We start from the raw sequence: 19,395 nt of genomic DNA on the forward strand, positions 1-19,395 counted from the left end.
TATAGCCCCTGCAGGTGAGGGGTCCCGAATGTCCCTTGGAAAGAGCCTGGAGTCCAGAGGGGGGGATTTAATGTGGGTTTTAGTGATCTGCTCCATTTTAAGCACTGAAGTGTCCAATAACACAGAATTAAATTTCCATTACAAATGAGTTGTCCACTTAAACATAACCAGCCCCTGCATAAATAAAGAGCAGGGGATTTTTGTGGCTGTTATTGCCAGCCTGAGATCACTGTCTGATCCCATACAATTCTATGTCACCCTCCAGCTAAGCACTCACAGAGGGGAAAAGATGCTGAAATTTAAACAGGTCAAAATTAATGCCACGGCTGTATTTGATAATTGGAAGTGTCACCTCCATTAGCTCGCCCTGATAACCAGGCTGGAAAAGGCAGCACCAGGATGTCCAAAATCTGCTGCACAATCTGCAGAGTGACAGTGATCAAACCACAGGAGCCCCCCACTCGCTCAGGAGGGGAAATAGGAGCTGGCCAAGGGGGTGCAGGGGGTGGCAGGGACAAATGAGGGGCTGAGGGGAAGCTCCAGGATTTTCTGCTGCTGTTTCAGTGCTGGGAGCCCCAAACTTCCCACGTGGAAGACCCAAAGCTGCTGTCCCAACTCTTTCCATGCTGTGTCTGCGGCTCCTCACTCCTCTGCCCTGGGTGTGGGTGTGACAGAGGGATCCAAGCCATCTGCATTTTATATAACCTTTGTTAAGCATCACTTGACCTTGTCAGTGCCAATAAAGGCCTGTGAAGTGCACGCCAGATAAAATGTAATTTTTAATTGAGTATCCTTATTACATCTATTAACAAGGTGCAGATGAATACAAATGACCCCACGGTCGATGCTGTCGATTCCTGTTGGAATTTCTTCTCCTCTGCTGAGCTGAAGGAGTCAATAACCTCCCAAAGGGTCACAGGGAGTGGAGATTTTCCTGGCAGCTGCTGTCCTGCCTCCAGGGTCTGTCTGTGGCAGTAGCCACAGATAAACAAGTACAGGATCAGCATCTCTGAAGGAAAAACACAAAATCCAGCTCCCCCAGCCCTTAGGGAAGCTCTGGGACACTCAGTTCCTATTTAGTTCTTTAAATTTAGACTTACCCGAGGCACAGGTGACAAACAAGAGTCTCCTCTTTTATTCCCTCATTCACAAATCACGTGAAAACTCCTCTCCATGCTGGGTGGTCACAGCACTGGAATGGTTCCAGGGCCTCCAGCAGCAGAGCAGGGCCCATGGGATCCATCTGGGGAGGTTAAAACTTGCTGCTTTCACGGGGGAGACAGCAGGATGTGGCCAAACTGCTCCCCCTGAGGTCCGTGTCAAGCTTTGGTCTCAGTTTGAGGGAAATAAGCTGGAATGACCTGCCTGAGGAGCAGAGTGCTGCTCTGACAGGATGGATTTGCATCCCCTTGAAATGGGAGCAGCTTCCCATCTCCCCATCAGCCCTGCACTAAAACCAGAGGATTCAGACTCAAATGTCCATAAAAACTCCATCCTGGGGCAGCACTGAACTCCCTGCTGGGACCCACAGCATGCCAGGCTTTCCCCTTCTGGCTCAGATTTATCCTTTTTAGTACCTAATTTGTAAAGGAAAAAAAAAAAAACAAACCACCCCTTGAGATCCTCCAGAACAAGCAGTGAGACCTCTTGTTCCACATCCACGTTTCTCCTTTAATGCTTCCTTAAGGGTCTCCATTTTTCTGTCACTTATCATCATCCAGAGTAATTTGGGGCTGTTAGAGAAAGTTCATTGCTGTAATTGCGACCATATTGGTCATTAAAGTTGACAGACAGCTGCTGGAGAAGTCACTCGCTGATTCTGCTGCTCAGCAGACGCCTCTCAGCGTTTGCTGAGGTCTTGGCTTGAATTTATGAAATGGAAGCAAAAGTGTTTCACCTCCAGGACTGAGCGTTTCAGCCAGGGGAAAACACGAAGAACTCACCCGGGTCTTTTATTTACAAACAGGGTTTGATGCTCCCGCTCCAGGAGTGGAAATAAATGGAATTTCATGCTGCCTCTGCCTGCAAGTGTTGGGGATCCCCATCCCAGCTGCACCATCCAGGGGTTATTTCCAGATTTCCCATCCCTGGCAGTGCCCAAGGCCAGGCTGGACAGGCTTGGAGCAGCCTGGGTCAGTGGAAGGTGTCCCTGCCATGGCTGGATGGGCTTTAAGGCCCCCTCAAACCCAAACCAGTCTGAAATTCCCACTGGATTAAATGGCAACTGGATGGGCTTTATGGTCCCTTCCAACCCAAACCAGTCTGGAATTTCCACTGGATTAAATGGCACTGGATGGGCTTTAAGGTCCCCTCAAACCCAAACCAGTGTGGGACTTCCACTCACCCATTTCTTGCTGCTGGGATTCAGTAAGTAAATATTCCTCACACAGTAAATGCTGCATACTGGAAAATAAGGAGCTACTCAGGAGGGTTTTTTTTAAACCAGTAAACTTTATTTATATATAACAACAGTACAAAGTGAGTCCTTGGCTTGCAAAATAGGAGTGTTTCATATTTACAATAGGTACACAATAATATATTAGAATAATAACAAAACCCCCTTTTATTTCCTTGGAACATTTTTAAATACTTAAACTTTCTTACATTTTTTTTCCACAACACTTGTAAAAACAACAAAAAACAGACAATCATCTTAAAAAAAAATATAATACAGAACTCCAGTGTGTCAAGTATAACGGGGAGGGGAGGAGCCAGAGAAGGATACGGTGGAATGGGCACAGATACAAATAAATTCCTTGTTCCTGCCAACACACAAATCCCCTAAAACTGCTGGGGGTTGGTCTGTAAGGAGAAGGGGAAGGAGAAATATCAGAATCTGTTCCATGGCTGATACCTCTACATTCTGTGATGTTTTTGGGGGCACTCCAGAAGTTTTAGTACCTGTACATTCCCTTGCCCTTGCTGCTTCTCCAAGGTGCCATCAGCACCAAAACTCAGCAGTAAGAGAAGGACATTTCTACTGCATCTTCTGAAGCCATGAATAACGTGGCCAGATCAGCTTTTTTCCCTCCCCAGGGCTCCTCGTGCACCTTTGAGTGCCCAGTCCTCGGGAGGGGAGCGCCGGCCGGGGAAGCTGTTGCATAAACTTCCAAGCTTATTCGAAAGAGAGGTATTAAAAATCCCAAAGGCAAGGCCATCCAGGAGATCTGGTGTTTGATTTGGCAGCCCTGGGAGGCCCAGGGAGTTTGGGATATTTGGGATATTGTCCGTGCAAGCGGATGGACCCTGCGGGCCCTTGGGGCGCGTTCCTCAACGCTGCAGAAAGGGAATTTTTTTCAGGATTATATTCCACAGTTACAAAGGAAGGAGAGGGATGGGAAACACAGGGACAAAAGGGGATTTGAAAGAACAAGCACAGAGACACTGCCATGCTCACAGCACGGCCACAACACCGCTGGTGCCACCTCAGCCAGGGGGGCACAGACACCCGGGAGGGACAGAGTGGCTTTTCCAGCACGGAGCAGGGGGGCTCTGCCATCCCACACTGCCCCAGCCTCCCACCTCCCCTTCTCTGACCCCAGCACGGTCCCAGCACCCCAAAGAGCACCCTGGGGTGCAGGGCACGCACCACAGAGCCCCGGTTTTCTTCCAGGAGCCAGGAAGGCACCAGGCAGCACCTGCAGCTGGGGCTCCGGCTGCTGTTCCATTGCCTGCCCAGAACAGGACCAGCACCCAAATCTGGGGCTTCTCAGGGTGAAGGGGCTTTCACAAAGCCTTCCAGACAGCCAAAACCGGTCCAAACCTCCCATCCTCTTCCCCTGCAAAACTAACCTGACCAAAGTGCACTGAAATTGCACATTTGGGGTTGCTCAGCTCAGCAGTTCCCCACCAGCCCCTTCGCAGTGCACGCATCTCTTACTCTGATTGTTTCCCCACTGAACGTCTCATCAGTAAAACCAAACCATCCTGCCCATGCAGGTGGCCTCAGAGCTGGCCCCAGTGCTTTGCCCTCAGCCTCTGACCCTGCTGGCCTCTGGTTTTGGGGCCAGGCTGGTGTTTGCACCAAGGACAGGACTGTGCTCCGGGCTCTTCCTCACACACCTCTCTGTACAATGCCACAGCTCCCTGCACTCACTATTGCCTTGCAGTTCCTGGTACAAATGTGGATCTGGAATAGGATGGCTCTGTGGCATTTTAATGCATCTTTGATGTCAGTTATTTCCCCTCCTCGGAACATTTTTTCTTCTCTCCAGGGCACAGTCACTCGTGAGCTCTTCCTGATGGCCCAGCTTATTCAAGTCAGTCTCCTTTAGTTTCATTTAGTTTGGGGAGCTGAGTCCCTGTGACAGGTGAGCTCTGACAGCACAGGAAACTGGATGGAGGACAGCCAGTGACAGGAGAACGTGGCTGGGCTGCTGCCAGGGAAGGGGCTCGAGGCTCTGGAGCAGCACAGGGGCTGTGCTGGGAGCTGCTCTGCCCTGTGCCACCCTGGCCTTCCCCATCCCTGCTGGCTCCTGGGGACCTCTGGGAACGAGGCCTTGTTTGGAGGCTGTGCCCACTGCAGGAGGGGATGCTCTGGCCCTTTTTCCACACAGATTTAAACACCAAGAGCCCCACGAGGAGCTCGGAGCCAGCACGTGCAGAATGCAACCCCAGAGCCTTAAACCCTCTCGCCTTTGCCCTCCATGTGCCCACCCAAACTGTTTCCTACGTTGGCACATTTTTTGCAGAGTCCAATGGAAGGTAGGAGGGAACACTGACGTGGGGATGGGCCACCAGGATTTTAAGACAGAGTGTGGAAGGCACTGCTGTGATGAAGGTCTCTGTTGGCACTGCACTCACCGTCCCCAGCGTGTCACAGCCCCAGCCCTGGGGAGGCACCGCGGTCCCCACGTCCATTCCTCAGGGAAAATCCTGAAATTCCACACCTGGGACGCTGCTGGGATGCAGCCGGGCTGTGGCAGCAGTTTTGTTCCTCAGTGCTGGGTCCTCACTGCTGCACACAGGGTATCCAGGGTTCCCAGGGATATCCATGCTGGAATTCACAGGGTGGGTGCTCACTGCTGCACACAGGGTATCCAGGGTTTCCAGGGATATCCATATTGGAATTCCCAGGGTTTCCAGCCGTGCTGATCCCTCCTGCCTCCCTTCAAACCCATCCTTTATGGCAAAGCGTGGAGCCCTGGCTGCCCACACCCTCTGATCTTTGGTGGCTGTGGCTCCTCGGTGGGGCTCAGGCAGGGCCAGCCGTGCCTGTGAGCTCCCCTCTCCTGTGTGGGGTTTAATAAAGGCTTTCAAGGTGGAGAAGCGTTTGATTAGCACCTCGCTCCCCCTCGGAGTGGGTGCTTTGATAGCTCGTGAGCAGAAGATTAAAGGGAATTATTCAAGCGGTGACACCAGGCAGAGAGATCCCGGCAAGTGACGTCTCCCACTTTGATGTTGGAATACCTGAAACGCAGCGAGCTGGAGACTCCAAGCTCTGGGCAGCCTTGCAGGAGGAGGGGGGCAATGAGAGGGACGTGAAATCGTTTCATCTAAGGCAAGTGCCCCCTCCTGACCAACTCTCGAGTCCAGTTTGCTGCCAGTGCGAAGAAAATGCCATTTTTGAGATCTGAAGCTTCCTCCTCCCGAAGGAGGAATGGAAATGTTGGATGCAAACAGGGCAAGAGATTCCCAGCGCTCTGCCCCAGGGGGATATGTTGCTTCAATCCATATAATTGCCTGTAAAGATCCATAATTAATGTCAACCACCATGAGAAGATACTTGGCAACGTATTTCTAGGCCACCCCTCCAGCCAGGACTGTGCTGTTCCCTCTGCCATCCTCCCAAAGCTTTTCCAGGTGATGGAAGAGGAGGTTTTGCTGTTTCCTTTGGGATTCAGTCAGAAGTGTAAGAATTTACTGGTTTGCAAAGTGCTCCTGCTGCTTCCCCTGTTTCCTTCTCTCTGCTCAAATCGTCCCACAGCCCAGAAGATGAACTCAGTTGTCTCCTTGTCTCCTTAATGTCCTCCCAGAGAACCCAGGGGGTGTTTGGGGACACCAGGGGGTGTTTGGGGACCTCCATTTCTGCTGAGAAAATACAGGGGAGGAGGAATGACAAAGCCTTGGCTTGGGGGGGTGCTCCTGGCCAGAGGGGAGGGAGCAGGAGGAGGAAAGCAGGATGAAAAGCTACACAGGAGCCTCTCAAAGAGATGCAGAGAGGAGCACCATGAGGGCTGTGGGGCAGGGACACTGTCACCAGGCCCAGGTGATGCTCAGCCAGGCCTTTGCTTTGGGCTGTGCTCGTACTGTGAGTCCTGCAGAGGTAACTCCCCAGACTGGTGTTTGGAAGCGCTTGGAAGTCCTCCAGGAACTTTTTGGAGTGCTCTCTTTGGGTTTCAGAGTACCATGAGAACTTGGTGAACCCAAACCAACAACCACAGCTGGGGCAGACCTGGCAATCCCTCACCTAAGCTGTGTGGCGGATCACTGTGAACAGCAGGAACAGAACCAGCAAAAAAAAAAATGCAGGATTTCCAAGCCTGACCCTGTGCCATGCCCTGGGGTACCTGCAGCAAAGAGCAGGCCAGGCTGGGACTGCTCCAATGACGTTCCTGGCGCTGGGCTCTGCAGTGCCTCTCTTTTAGTCGGACTTTTGCACATTTTTTGCCTCAGAAATGAGATTCACTGTGCAGGAGCAGGATCCCTGGGAAGGGAACTCTTGGATAACAGGCAGTACAAACACTGCTCTGCCTTTCAGTCTCTGTTTCTGCCACTCTCCCCCTGTCTCAGTAAATCCAGTGCTCAGGCTGCTGTAAATGTCAAGAACTTATTGCACAAGGTTGATTATTATCATCAGCATTTTCTGCTTTTCAGAGAGACTCACAGAAGTGGATTACCAAAAGAAAGTGGACTTGGCATGGCTTTTACTGAATGGTAATTAAACCAAGTTTCCTGAGTATTTCTCTACGTGCTTCTCCCCTCCCCTGGTGCTGGACTGCAGGACACAGAAGGCCAGAAGCCCTGCTGGGCTCCTCCAGGCAGGAACGCTGGAGGAGGGGGATGGAGATGGAAATGGATTTTCCTTCAACACACACTGGCTGCAAACGAAGGTCCCAGTCTGGTGTGACACTGCCTGGGCAGACACCAGGAATTATTTTGCTGCCATTGCCAAGCTCCTGCAGCCAACTCTTGTATTTCCATCAGGCCTCCTCTCCCTGCCCTCCCCACTGCAGCCTGCACATGTATCAATATTTACTACAGAGAGAAATATTTACAGCACTCCTTCCCCTCCTGGCACTCCACAAAGGGACACACATAAGCTTTGGTGTCTTTGAAAGAAATAACACTCACAAACATTTGCCTGTCCCTGGCCACAGGAGCCGTGGGGGCCAGCAAGGAACTGAGGAGAACAACGTGACGCCGACACAGAGACACAACAGCAGAGCTGGCTGGCCCGGGGGTGCTGGTTAAGGTTTGCTCTTGCCTGGAGCAGAGATTTCTCTCCCTTTCCCAGTGGAAATGCAAGTCCTGGCCCTGGGTGAGGCGGCAAACGCTGGAGGAGACACCCAAAGGGAGCCTGTGCCCAAGGACTGCACGTCCAGCAGAAAATCAAGGATCTGCTCCCCCAGCATCCAGGCTCTTCAAGTATTGTCACCGTAAACATCAGGGTTTGAGGGTTTTGCTGTGAGAAATCAGAGCTGGCTGCTGGAGACCCCCAAAACCGACCCTGGAGGTGTCAGCCCAGCTCTGCCTTGGCTCATGTGGCACCTGCAGGAACCAGCAATGGACACTGAATGGATCAGTGCTGGTCACTGTTGGATAAACATGGTCATGCTGGACACTGCTGGACACTGCTGGATCACCATGGCCATACTGGACACTGCTGGACACTGCTGGACACTGGTGGATCACCACAGCCATGCTGGACACTGCTGGACACTGGTGGATCACCATGGCCATACTGGACACTGCTGGACATTGGTGGATCACCACAGCCATGCTGGACACTGCTGGACACTGCTGGACACTGGTGGATCACCATGGCCATGCTGGACACTGCTGGATCAGCCAGTGAGGTGGGATGGAGGTGGAAAAGGGAAAAGCAACGAAATTCAGACCTTCCCTCATTTGACAGTAAATGGGATTTAAAAAAAAAATAGGTATATTGACACTATATAAATACATGGATAAAGCTGGGTTTCAAGACAGGTCAGATGATCTGGTGGTTTTGCAATTCAGGTAAAGTTCCTTCTAGTGCCTCTAAGTTACTCAGCCACTGGACTATTTTCGGGCAAAACTGCTATTTCTCTTGTGTAAAAAGGTGTGGTGCAAACTTGTGCTCCTGTGTGTTGTAAGAATCCAAAACGAAGACATTTTGGTTTTCCAGACGTTCCAATTGTGTGACAGTCCATTTGCAGAATGCCTGAGCCGTGTCCTTGGAAGGCTCTCAGGGACAGGATTCGGACCTGATCCTCCTTGCCAGGATTATCTCTATGGCCTCTGTGGTTTTTGCTCTATTTTTTTTCTTTTTCTTCCTTTGTTTTTTTATTTTTTTTAAAAAACCCTTTAAATAAAGTTTTATTTTCCAATATACATTAAACAACTTTCATGCAAAGCAGCAGTCGTGGAGACATCCAGACTTTCCAGGTTCCTTCCTTCTGCGTGCACTCAAAAAAATTATCCACCTTGCTTGGACTTTGATGGAGATGCTTCATCTTCTTCCCTTCCTGCCCTTTCAAACTGGATCCTGTATGATTTTTGAACACAGCCAGTCCTTGAGCCAGGCTCTGCTCTCTCCAGAAGAGCCTTGGGGGGTGTGTCCAGTGCCTTCCTTGCTTGTTCTCCCTCCAAATTCCCGAGAGTCCGCGCGATGCTCTGCCCTTTGCTGCCCGTGACCTTTCTTCAGCTCTCGAAGGACATGGCCCCAATGAGTTGCTCTACTTTGTAAGCCAAGCGCTGCCTCCGAGCCTGCTCATCCTGCTCCAGAGCTCCGATGAGCTGGGGGGGAGAACAGGAAAAGGGGGAAGAAAATGAATCAGAGAGAGAAATCAGCGTGAGAGAGGAGGTGGGAGAGGTGGGTGGGCAGCGAGATGTGAGCAACTCCATGTGAGGAGCTGTGAAATCCCAATAAATAGCAAAGCAACTTGGCTGTCACTGGTGTGTTGGACCCCTCCGTACCCACCCAGCAAAAACCACCCTGGTGCCTTGGACTCCACATTTCTGGTGCCTTGGAGTCCATGTTTCTTGTCTCGTTTAGCAGGAAAGTGATGAGATTTTTCAAGCCTAATGGGAAAATAGCCGTGGCGTTGTATCACAAATGGCTACATGCAGTTCAATGACAAAACCCTTCCATTTCATGGACGTAATTACAAAATCGGTTCTTCTTGCAGAGAAATGAAGGGGTGGAACAGATGGCGAGAACTTGGTTTCAAGTGATGCATTCATTAAAGGAGCTCAGGCTGCCAGGAAGCCTTTGCAAACCGGAGCCTGTGCCACTACAACGGGGATTTGGACCGTGCTGCTCCCAAAGGACACCGAGGTTTCTGGGGAGCTTTGATGGGTCATGAATATTTTCCACTTCACTGGGTGCGTGCCAGAGCTGAGGTAGCCAGGTGCTCCCACAATATTTCAGCTCTCAGTCCTCCTGGGGAGGATGCTACAAGTGTGGCCAATCCCAAACCCCCCTGTGCATGAAGAGAACAGCGGGGCAGGAGCAGCGCCAGCTACGGCCGGGCTGAACCCAGGGAAGGGAGGGCAAGGAGCTCTGGGAGGCAGCAGAGGGATCCCTACACAGCCCAGCACGGCATCTGCTCTCCCACACACCTGCCATGGGGCCCTGTCACCCTGGGGACACCGTGGCCCGGGGGACACTGCTGCCCAGGGGATGCCATCACTCCAGGGGACACCACCATGGCCCAGGGGACACTGCTGCCCACACCCACCTCCTCGCTGTACTTGCTGACGTAGGAGTAGATCTCGTTGAGGGCGCTCAGCATGTTGAACTCCACGGCGTGCAGGCGCGACTGCTCGGCGAGGTAGGCGTTCATGTCCTGGTCACTGATGGCCGGGAGCTTGGCAATGTCAGCGTAATACCTGCAGGAATGAGGGGAAAAATGAGAAACAGGCATGCCCCAAATGCTCCTGTTCCCCCTGGGATTTAAGCTAAGCTCTGCAGGGATAAGAACATCTTTTTGCTTTGTGTTTGCGTCCAGCAAAATGGGATTCTGGGCTGTAATGAGCTGAAAACGGGAGCAGGGGTGCTTGGTGGGGCTGAGAACCACCCTGCAGCATCACTGGGGGTCCTTGTGTCCTTCACAGACACATTTTATGAAAAATCCTTTCCTCGGGATTTTTCCTCCTGAGAAGCTGAGAGGCCTCAGGAACAAAATGTAACCAATGGTTATCTGCTGCTGTGGAATGCAACAGGTGCATCTGGGATTGGGCTCATGTGGTTGTTTCTAATTAATGGCCAATCACAGCCCAGCTGGCTTGGACACAGAGCCGAGCCACAAACCTTTGTTATCATTCCTTCTCATTCTATTCTTAGCCAGCCTTCTGATGAAATCCTTTCTTCTATTCTTTTAGTATGGTTTTAATATAATATATATCATAAAATAACAAATCAAGCCTTCTGAAACATGGAGTCAGATCCTCGTCTCTTCCCTCATCCTCAGACCCCTGTGAACACGGTCACACTCGTGCTTCCCTTCCACTCAGGATGCTCTGTCCTGAGATCCATGGGGTTTCAGAGCACCCTGCACCCCGACTCCCACGTGCTGCCCTCACCTCTCCACCCAGCTCTTGTAGCTGGGGATGTCCTTGGCGTAGAGCAGCTTGTTGGAGGGGGAGTCCTTGCCCAGGCGGTGCTCGGAGGTGGAGCAGGAATCCATGAAGGTCTGAGCCACCACGGACAGGCAGGCGTCCGTGATGCTGCCCTTGTGGATGTCGAACACAAACTGAGGGTTTTTGATCACGTTCACCCAGAAGCGGAGGGGGAGGCTGGGAGGCAAAGAGAGAATTGGAATGAAATGAAATGAAATAAGACAAAAGGAAAGGGTGCATGCTGTGCATGGTGCTCCCAGGCAGAACACGAGTGGTGGGGAGAATAAGAGAAGAATTTAAACAGGAGCTGGGCTGAGGCCATCAAGCACCAGTTAGCCCAGTGTGCCCAGTGCTGCTGGTGGATCCTGCCATGCCCAGGAGCTGCTCCAGGCTCAGATCCCGCACGGAGCAGTGGAGGAGATGAGGGGCAGGGCAGAGCTGGGCAGTTTGGGGGTACTGGGGGGGCACCTGCAGGAGGAGCCCATCAGGAGGAGCTCAGCAGAGCAGGGTCAGTGCGGGGTGAGCAGGGGCAGCCCTGGCACTGATCAGCTCTGCCCAGCTGCTCTCCAGGACCCACGAGCTGGCAGCAGGAACCACAGGCTTTGTCCCCAAATCCCGGGGCCTTTGCAATCAAAGGGGAATTATTATTCCTTTTTTTCTCTGGCTGTATAGCAGGATCAAAAAAGCAGCTGCTGCTTTCTATTACCTTTCAAGTCGCAGCTCTCTCTGTCTCTCCAGCTCGCTGAAGGCTGCAGCCTTAACTCTTGCAGTGCTGCAGGAGAGCAGCTCAGCCCCAGCCCCAGACACCCCAGCTCCCTCTTCCAAACTTCCATTTGCTTCAACCTGCTCCAGGGGCAGCCTTCTCCCACATCCCCACAAAAATTCCCTTTCTGGAAATGCTGCAGCTCAGCTGAGATGGGGGAGAAGGAAGGCCCAAGCCTGGTGGGGCCTGTTGGCTCTGGCAGACCAAACTCTGGTGGTCATTGCTTTCTTTTTTTCTCGTAATTTCTTGCGGTTCTACAGTTTTTATCCCAATAACTCCTTCTAAGGCTTTAAATTAATCATTTTGAGCTTCCTGCTGCCTTAGCAGGGAAGCAGTTTTTGCAGCCATGATGATTAGAGACCTTTTAAACCACAAGGGACTCAGGGGAAAATGCAAGGTCTTCAGGGAACAACCATTTGTTGTGCTTTTTTTATTCCTTTCTTGCAGAGGTAAATTTCCAACCCACAGAGGTTTTAATCCTAAAATAGCAGCAGAGGCAGAGATGTGGGATCTCCCACTGTTTGGAGAGGCTGGACCTGGCTGCAGCCCATGCCTGAGGCATGCAGAGCTGGCTCCTTCTCCCTGTGCCACCTCCTGCTGAAGCCCAAATGCCCCAGGTGCTGCCCAAAGTGATGGGAAAGGTGCAGCCACTGGCTGAGCTCCCCCTCCCAGCCAGTGCTGGCATTTGTGGCACAGCAGGGCCGTGCAGGCAGCACAGGGCAGGCACTGGAACCTTGGTTTCCACTCTTTCCAAAGTCCAGATGTGCAGATCTACAGCCTGAGGGCAGTGTCCAGCTCCCACCCTGGGCAGAGAGATAGCCAGGCTGTCTCCCTTCCCTTCCAAATCGGATATTTCAGCATCCTGTGAACACTGGCAGCCCACCGAGGCTCCCACCCTGTGAGCAGCACAGCTTTGCGTCCCTCTTTGGGGCTTGGCCATTCCCAGCCCATCCCAAAACCATGCCCCACATCGTTTTTTTGCCCAGAACCACCCAGATTCGCCTCCTTTCCCCCGTTACCAGTTGCTCTTCCAGGTGTGCCGGACGTCGGTGTCGTGGATGCCGTGCTTGTCCGCCTGCTCGTCCAGGAAGTCGAACATGTACTTGATGGCCAGGGGCAGGGCACTGCCACGGTGCACCGTGCTGAACAGCGTCTCAAACAGGTCATCCACGAACTTCTGCAGCGTGCCCTGGTGGCAGGAGGGCAGATCAGACAGCTTCTAGCTTTGTGTTTTTTTGTAATGTGATTTTATTCAGGGGTTTGTTCGCCTCTGCGCAGGGTGGGGGGGAATTGAGGTTTTCTCTTGGAAAGGCTTCATTTCACCAAGGGTTTGGGAATTTCCGGCTTGTGGGCTTCAATCAACAAAAAGGAGATTCCCAGAGCCAGAAGATACAGAGGGGATAAATGAACATTGACAAACATCACCCCCAGTGCGATCAGAGACACCTGGTCTGGGAAATGATTGATAAGAGAACCAAAGCATGAGGCCCAAATTAGCACTGAAAGGATCAATAACCAATAGGAGATCAAGTACTGAGAATTGTGTAATTTAGAAGCAGTAAATGTGAATTTCCTTGGAGGTTTTATGTACAAATACGTGAAAAATGGGGTAAAAACCCATGTGTGATGGAATGATTTTCACAACCCAGGCATGTGTGGAAGAAATGATTTCTATTGCACATCCTGGCCAGAATAAAGTAATGCCTAATTCTCTAATATTGAAAAGATGCGGTTAGAAGTTTCTGTTTTTCCTGCAGTTTTGGTGACAGAATCAGCAATCCAGGGGGTGAGGGGAGGGACAGGCACTCCCCTGGCCAAGCAGTGATGGCAGGAAGAGACACCAAACGTTACCAGCCCCACAAAGTGCCACCACAGATCCCATGGGAATAACCAAGGTTGGGGTCTTTCCAAAAGCTCCAGCCTGCAGCTACTCACTCATTTACTCTTTATTTCTAACCTGAAATAATTTATTTTTTGCTTTCCAGAGCCCAGCTGTGTTATCCACGCTGATGAGCACGTAGGGGAAAGCAGGAAAATCATATCTGGTTGAGGGAATAGGTAAATATTTCCAGGCACTGCTTCATCCACCAATTTGTGAATCGGTGAAGTTTTAACAGTGTGCAAAAAAAAAAAAAAAAAAAAGGAGAATTGCAGCAATTGCCTTGAGTGTGAGAAAATCTGGGCTGGGCTTCTGCTGCTGCTCCAGGACTCTCCCAGTGCCAGGAACGCCCAGCCAGGCTGGGAGCTGAGCCTCACCAGGACCCCTCGCCGTGCGTTCCCCAGGTGAATCCAGCCCAGTTACCTTTGTAGCCAGCAGTCTGGTCAGGTAGATCTCAGACACCATCTTGCTGCCCCTGTCCCCTTCCTTCTGGTCGCCGTGGTCGTGGTTCTTGACCAGGTGCCAGACCTTGACGCCGCTCTCCAGGTCGGGGGTGATCATGGGCGCGCGCGAGCGGAGGCTGTCGGGGCTGCCCGTGTAGCGGAACGTGGAGTCTGAGCCAGGGAGAAAGGCTGGTCACGCTCACAGCAAAACCCTCCTGCACTTCCTCAGTGTCCTCAGCAGGGATGATAGTGCCCAAATTGTTGGCACTGAGGTTTTTTTGGTTTTTTTTTTTTTTTTTTTATGGGGAAATGAAATGGAAAACCAGCACGGTTTTGTTTCGCGCACGTTCTCGTTCTGTGCAGTCAAAATTTGGCAAAAATGTGTCGTGGTCTCCATTCAACAAAAATCCTCAGAATTGAGCTTTTTTTCCCCTCCCATAAATGGCCTTTCCTGTCCCATTCACATCCTTTCCTCCTCATACAGATCTACACAAAAATCCTCCCTGAGTCACAGCTCACACACAGCCCCGGGCACTGACTCCTGCAGAAGCAGAGCTCCAATTTCAGGATTTTGTAAATAATGAGGAGCTGCCCAGCACAGCCCGCACAAAGGGCAGGAGAAGCTGCCGAGCTTGTCCTTGAGGCTTTCAGGAGAGCAGAGAGGACTCAAGCTGAGCATCAACAGCAGAGCCTGAGGCCAGTCCTGCCCCCTGTGCCATCCCTGGGCTGAGCAGGCCCAGCCTCATGCTGTCCCTGCAGGAAAAGGGAGCTCAAAGGGCACCAGACAACTTTCCCTGAATTGCTCAGAAGCCATGGGGACATTTGGCACATGTTTTTATATATTTCCCTTCCCAAAGAACGTCCCTCCCTCGATCCCCAGCATCTCCAGGATGAGACACGAGGCTGAGGAGCCCAAATGTGCCCTGCTGGATTTTTCCTCCTGCTACATTTCTTTGTTCTCTGGGAATCTCGTGCATTTTCTCAAGTTCAGCCTTCAATTCACTGCTCCCCCTCCTCGTCAGGAGTGTGGGGATCGATCGTAAATCAGCTGAGGGAAATACTCAAGTCATTACCAAAGTAGCTGGATTTTCATCCCTGATTAAGGCTTAGATAAATGAGTGCTCCAACTGATATAATTAAGGAGACAGACAGGGGGACAGCTCAGGAAGCATGCAGTAATTCTATTTTTAAACATATCTCTGTACTGATATATGACAGGGGAAGTAAATAAGTATCTAATTTAAATTCTGCCGGCACAATTAGAAATATTAATCTTAACATGAGCAATGATTGCTCGTATTGGTGCTTTGCAAAAGCTTTTCCAGCTGACAGAGATCAATGAGCACTGAGGGCTCAGGCTGTGAGACCCAGCCTTGGTTTTTCCATCACCTGCACTATGGGATGTGTGGGCCTACACCTGGCAGGGAAAAATGCCTTTTCTCCTGGTTTTTACCTCAAGACTCCCCTGGTTTTGGCTCCTCAGAACACTCACTCGAGCTAAAAACCAACATTATTTTGGGAGCTATAAACAAGAGGAGGAGATGGGTTTGTCAGGAGACTTTTTGCTGGTAAAACACTCTGTGAAATGAACGATAATGAAAGATCAGCACTCGAGAGATTTTGCCACTGCTGCCTTTTATGGAAGTCTATTATTACAATTATTGTGGATTTAGTGTTCCAAGCGTGCACCTGGCACCTTGCAGGCTCATTTTCTCAGGCTGCAGCATCTTCAGGGACCCTCTGGAATGTGCTGAGCCCTTCTATTATGCAAATCAGGAATTCCCAGGTGTGCACATCCCTGCACTCTGTGCTAAGATTGCCCTTCCCCATTTGTGACCCATTAGCTCAGAGCTCAGGATCCTGCGCTTGGGGAGGAACAGGGGGAGGATCAGATAAATCAGGTTTATCTGTGGTGCTGCTCAGGGCCAAGGGTCTCAAAGATCCTCTCCTGCATCACCCATCCCCTCTGAGCCCTTGGACCTTTCCCAAACCCCACACTCCCAAAGGCTGCTCCTGTTCTTGGCATTTCCTTTTCCCTCCTCTCACCTTTCCTGGTTCTTTTGCCGTTCTCACAGCTGGAAAAGCCTTTGCAATCCAAACCAGCAGCCAGGGATTGTTTTTCCGTTTGGATTTCCACTTGTTTTGGGCGGTTCTTTGCGGGGAGCTGCTGCTTTTTCCCCACCTACACCCCAGTGTGCGTCCATCCCATCCCTTCCCATCCCATTTCTCACCATATCTGCTGATGGATGTGCGGGAGATGCTGGCAGAGGCAGGAATGTTGTAGGAGGAGGTTTGCTTGGGCACCAGAGCCACCACGGAGCGGTCTGACACCTGGGGAGGCAAAGCAGGACCAGTCACCAGCCAGGGGGGTTCCCTGCCCTCCCCGTGATCCCAGGCTGCCGATCCAGCAAATCCAGGGAAGGGTAGCCCAGGACACGCTCCCCGAGCCCTGTGCCGGGTCAGGCTGCAGCAGGAGGCCGAGGGAAGTGAGGGATAAATCAAAAGATGTGGTGAAGATGCTTTTGGTCGTTCTGATTTAAGGTTATGCCTTACCCAATAAAAATGAGAATCTCAAGAATTGTTGTGATCCAATTAAAGTAACAATGCAGAGGGAATAAAAGGGCTGTAATAACGTTATGGGCCATAAAACATTCCTATTAAACCATTTTTTATTTTAGCAATTTTTACGAACTTTAAAAGTTTGATTTACAGCGGAGCAAGTCATAAAGCCATCTTTCAGGGTATTTAATTGTTATCCCTTTACTGCTCCAGAGAAGGAATTAAACACTGGGAAGTCAAACTATAAATGAACATTAGCACTAACAAGGTTTCGTTACAGCAGATTTTAGTAGCCATGTTTAATTTTATCCTCCCTATAAATCTGGTAGTCACTGGAAGTTTTCTAACTTATTCCCCTTAATTAAGGAGCTGCAGGTTTCCAGGGAATGGGCCTGAGGAGCTTTTAATTTTGAACTTGTGACCTGTGGTGCAGCACAGTGAGGGAGCACAGAGTCACCACGTCTTGCCGGGGCTCAGCAGATGCTTTTTAGAGGCTCAGCACAAAAGAAATGCCTCTTCCTGCTGCAGGAATTGCCTTTTGGGGCTAAACCATGCATTATCTGCCAGGACTCTGGAGATGGACTCAGCACTGACCCCATGAATGGAGGTTTTTGCTCCCCCAGCAGCTCCAGGGGTCTGTACCCTATCTGCAGCACCAAGGTGAGCTGCACACAATGACCTGTGCTGCCTCCAAGGCTTTGGGCTCCATCCAGATGAAAGGTTTCATGGAAATCCGAGTTCTTATTATTGCTGGTGATAGTGGAAATAATAGTTACTTGTGTTTCATGGCACAAAAGTGAGATTTTTCTAAGCAAAACACTCCAAACACCTCCATAATTTCCTTTGCTGCTCCTGCCTCACTTCATCCAATTTATTAAGCCAGTGGAAGGAGTGATCAGTGCTGATATTATTTTCTTGGGCTGTTATTAGCCGCCACTTCAGCTCCATCTCACCAGGGAGAAACCTGAGCCCGGGGTGCTCCAGTGCCGGATCCATTTCCACCAGGGCTGTGCTTTACTGGGAGAGAGGCACTAAAAATTCCACACACACACACACACAAAAAGAGCCCTCTCACTCAGTAAATTTGGGGTGGAATGGCTGCTGTCAGCTCAGCCCCAGCAGCTGCAGAGCAGCCTCAGGTGGAGCACGCGTTTGTGCGCTCCCACAGCACCCCCGGGACGCGCCCCGGGCTGCCTGGCTGCTCTACAACTTCATAAATATTCTGATTATTCTACGAGCTGGAAACACGGGGCACAAAGCACCTTAAAGACAGGGAAAGGGAAAGCTGGGCAGGGGGAGGAGGGAGCCCAGGCCACGGAGCTGTGTCTGCGCAGGGCAGTGAGGGCACGATGATGATTCCAGCTCCGCGTCCACACCACCCTCGCTCCCTAAGCCTCATTTTCCACCCAAACCTCCCCTTTCTCCTCCTAATTTTTCATTTAAAGCAGCTTCCTGGTCTCCTGGCCTCTCCAGACCCGAAGGGGCTGACAGGTATTCATGCTCTGCTGCCTCTGAGTTAACCCTGCGTGAGCCACTGTAAATCATTCCGTATGAAATCCAGGGTTTCATTTTTCCTGAGTGAAACTACACGGGGTAGGACTCTCCCATGGAGTTTAATGGCCATGAAGCCAGAAGGATACTGCACAAATGTAATACAATTCCCTGCCATGTGTAACAGCTCTGCAGAATTAAACAAAGAATTACACTTACTTAAGCTACACATCTATTTTTATAAATGAAGAAATAAGCAGGAGGCGCACAGTTCTCTCTATAATTTCATAAAGTGGTTCAAAACTATTAGAAAGGTGAACATTTCTCTTTAATTCCAATTTGGGTTTTGAATGTGAAGGCTTCCCATGAAAAATGCATTTGATCAGTTATTGTATTTTTGTGATTCTAATGTAGAAAACAAAAGCAACAAAATCCAACACCCAGGTGTGGAGCTGGGAAACCCTTGGGATTAAATAAATAACCAACCTCGGGGCACGGTGAGGAGGAGGAGGAGGAGGAGGAGGGTGCTTTGGAGCCCTGGAGCTGCAGGAATGGGGCTGTGGGGAATGGATCCTGGGAATGAGGAGCACCAGGAGGCTCCTGCAGACTCCCGGGTGCAGCACCTGTCCAAGGGACACACCTGGAACCCGGGCTGAGCATCCCCCAGCACCACCTGCAAACGCAGGGATCTCCCTGCCTTCAGAGCAGGATAGAGACAAAACAGCTCTGCATGAAAAATGGGCAGGGCTTTGCAAAGCAGCTTTCGCTTCTTTCCTAGAAATCTAGAAATCATCTTTACCCTTCTTCTGGAAACCCACGTTTATTTTAATGGCTTGAACCACACCTGGCTCATGTGTCACACTCCTGTTAAATGCTGAGAGCACGTGGAACTCCAGCGATTTTACACCCTCCTAAAGCTGGGACTTTACTGTGCAGTCCTGGAACATCTGTAGGCTTGATACCTAATAAAAACTTCTACTCCGACAGGAAAAAAAAAAACCAACCAACCCCAAACTGGTAAGAATAAAATAAAATTTTAAATAAATAAATAAATAGATATATATTTATTTAAAATTTATCTATATATATTAATATATAAAACATTTATATATATATATAATATATATACTTTTATATATATATAATTTTTAATATATTATATATATTATATTATATAATATATAGTATATATAATATATAATATATATTATATATTTTATATATATATATATATATATATATTATATATATATGAGTTAGTTTTTGAAATCCTGTCAAAGCTCGCCTTGACAGGATTTCTGCTGCAGTGAAAAGAATTTGGCTTCTCTGTAATGCCTGAGAGAGCTCATCTGGGCTGAGCAGAGCTGGGGCTCGTGTCCCTACCTGGCTGGGTGTCTGGCTGCCAACTCCTCCCTTCTTCCAGAGCAAACCTGACATTCAAATGGCAGCAGGAGCTGCAGCATCCCGAGTGCTGCGAGGATTTTGTTTATTTTAAG

The 19,395-nt window shown here is 50.2% G+C and overlaps 1 protein-coding gene across 1 annotated transcript in view; it reads right to left on the bottom strand.

The window, feature by feature from the left end:
- Positions 1 to 2,431: 2,431 nt before the first annotated feature.
- PLXNA2 (plexin A2) overlaps positions 2,432 to 19,395 on the bottom strand; it is a 171,537-nt gene continuing 154,573 nt past the window's right edge. Inside the window, exons 27-32 of the mRNA XM_054517302.1 lie at positions 16,081 to 16,180; positions 13,830 to 14,020; positions 12,547 to 12,716; positions 10,729 to 10,941; positions 9,885 to 10,035; positions 2,432 to 8,940 (exon numbers count right to left, since the gene is read on the bottom strand). Of these exons, the coding sequence (XP_054373277.1) occupies positions 8,845 to 8,940; positions 9,885 to 10,035; positions 10,729 to 10,941; positions 12,547 to 12,716; positions 13,830 to 14,020; positions 16,081 to 16,180 (921 nt within the window). The 3' untranslated portion in view covers positions 2,432 to 8,844. The remainder of the gene's footprint in view (positions 8,941 to 9,884; positions 10,036 to 10,728; positions 10,942 to 12,546; positions 12,717 to 13,829; positions 14,021 to 16,080; positions 16,181 to 19,395) is intronic.

Source organism: Molothrus ater, chromosome 25, assembly GCF_012460135.2.
Source record: "Molothrus ater isolate BHLD 08-10-18 breed brown headed cowbird chromosome 25, BPBGC_Mater_1.1, whole genome shotgun sequence".
NCBI lineage: Eukaryota > Metazoa > Chordata > Aves > Passeriformes > Icteridae > Molothrus > Molothrus ater.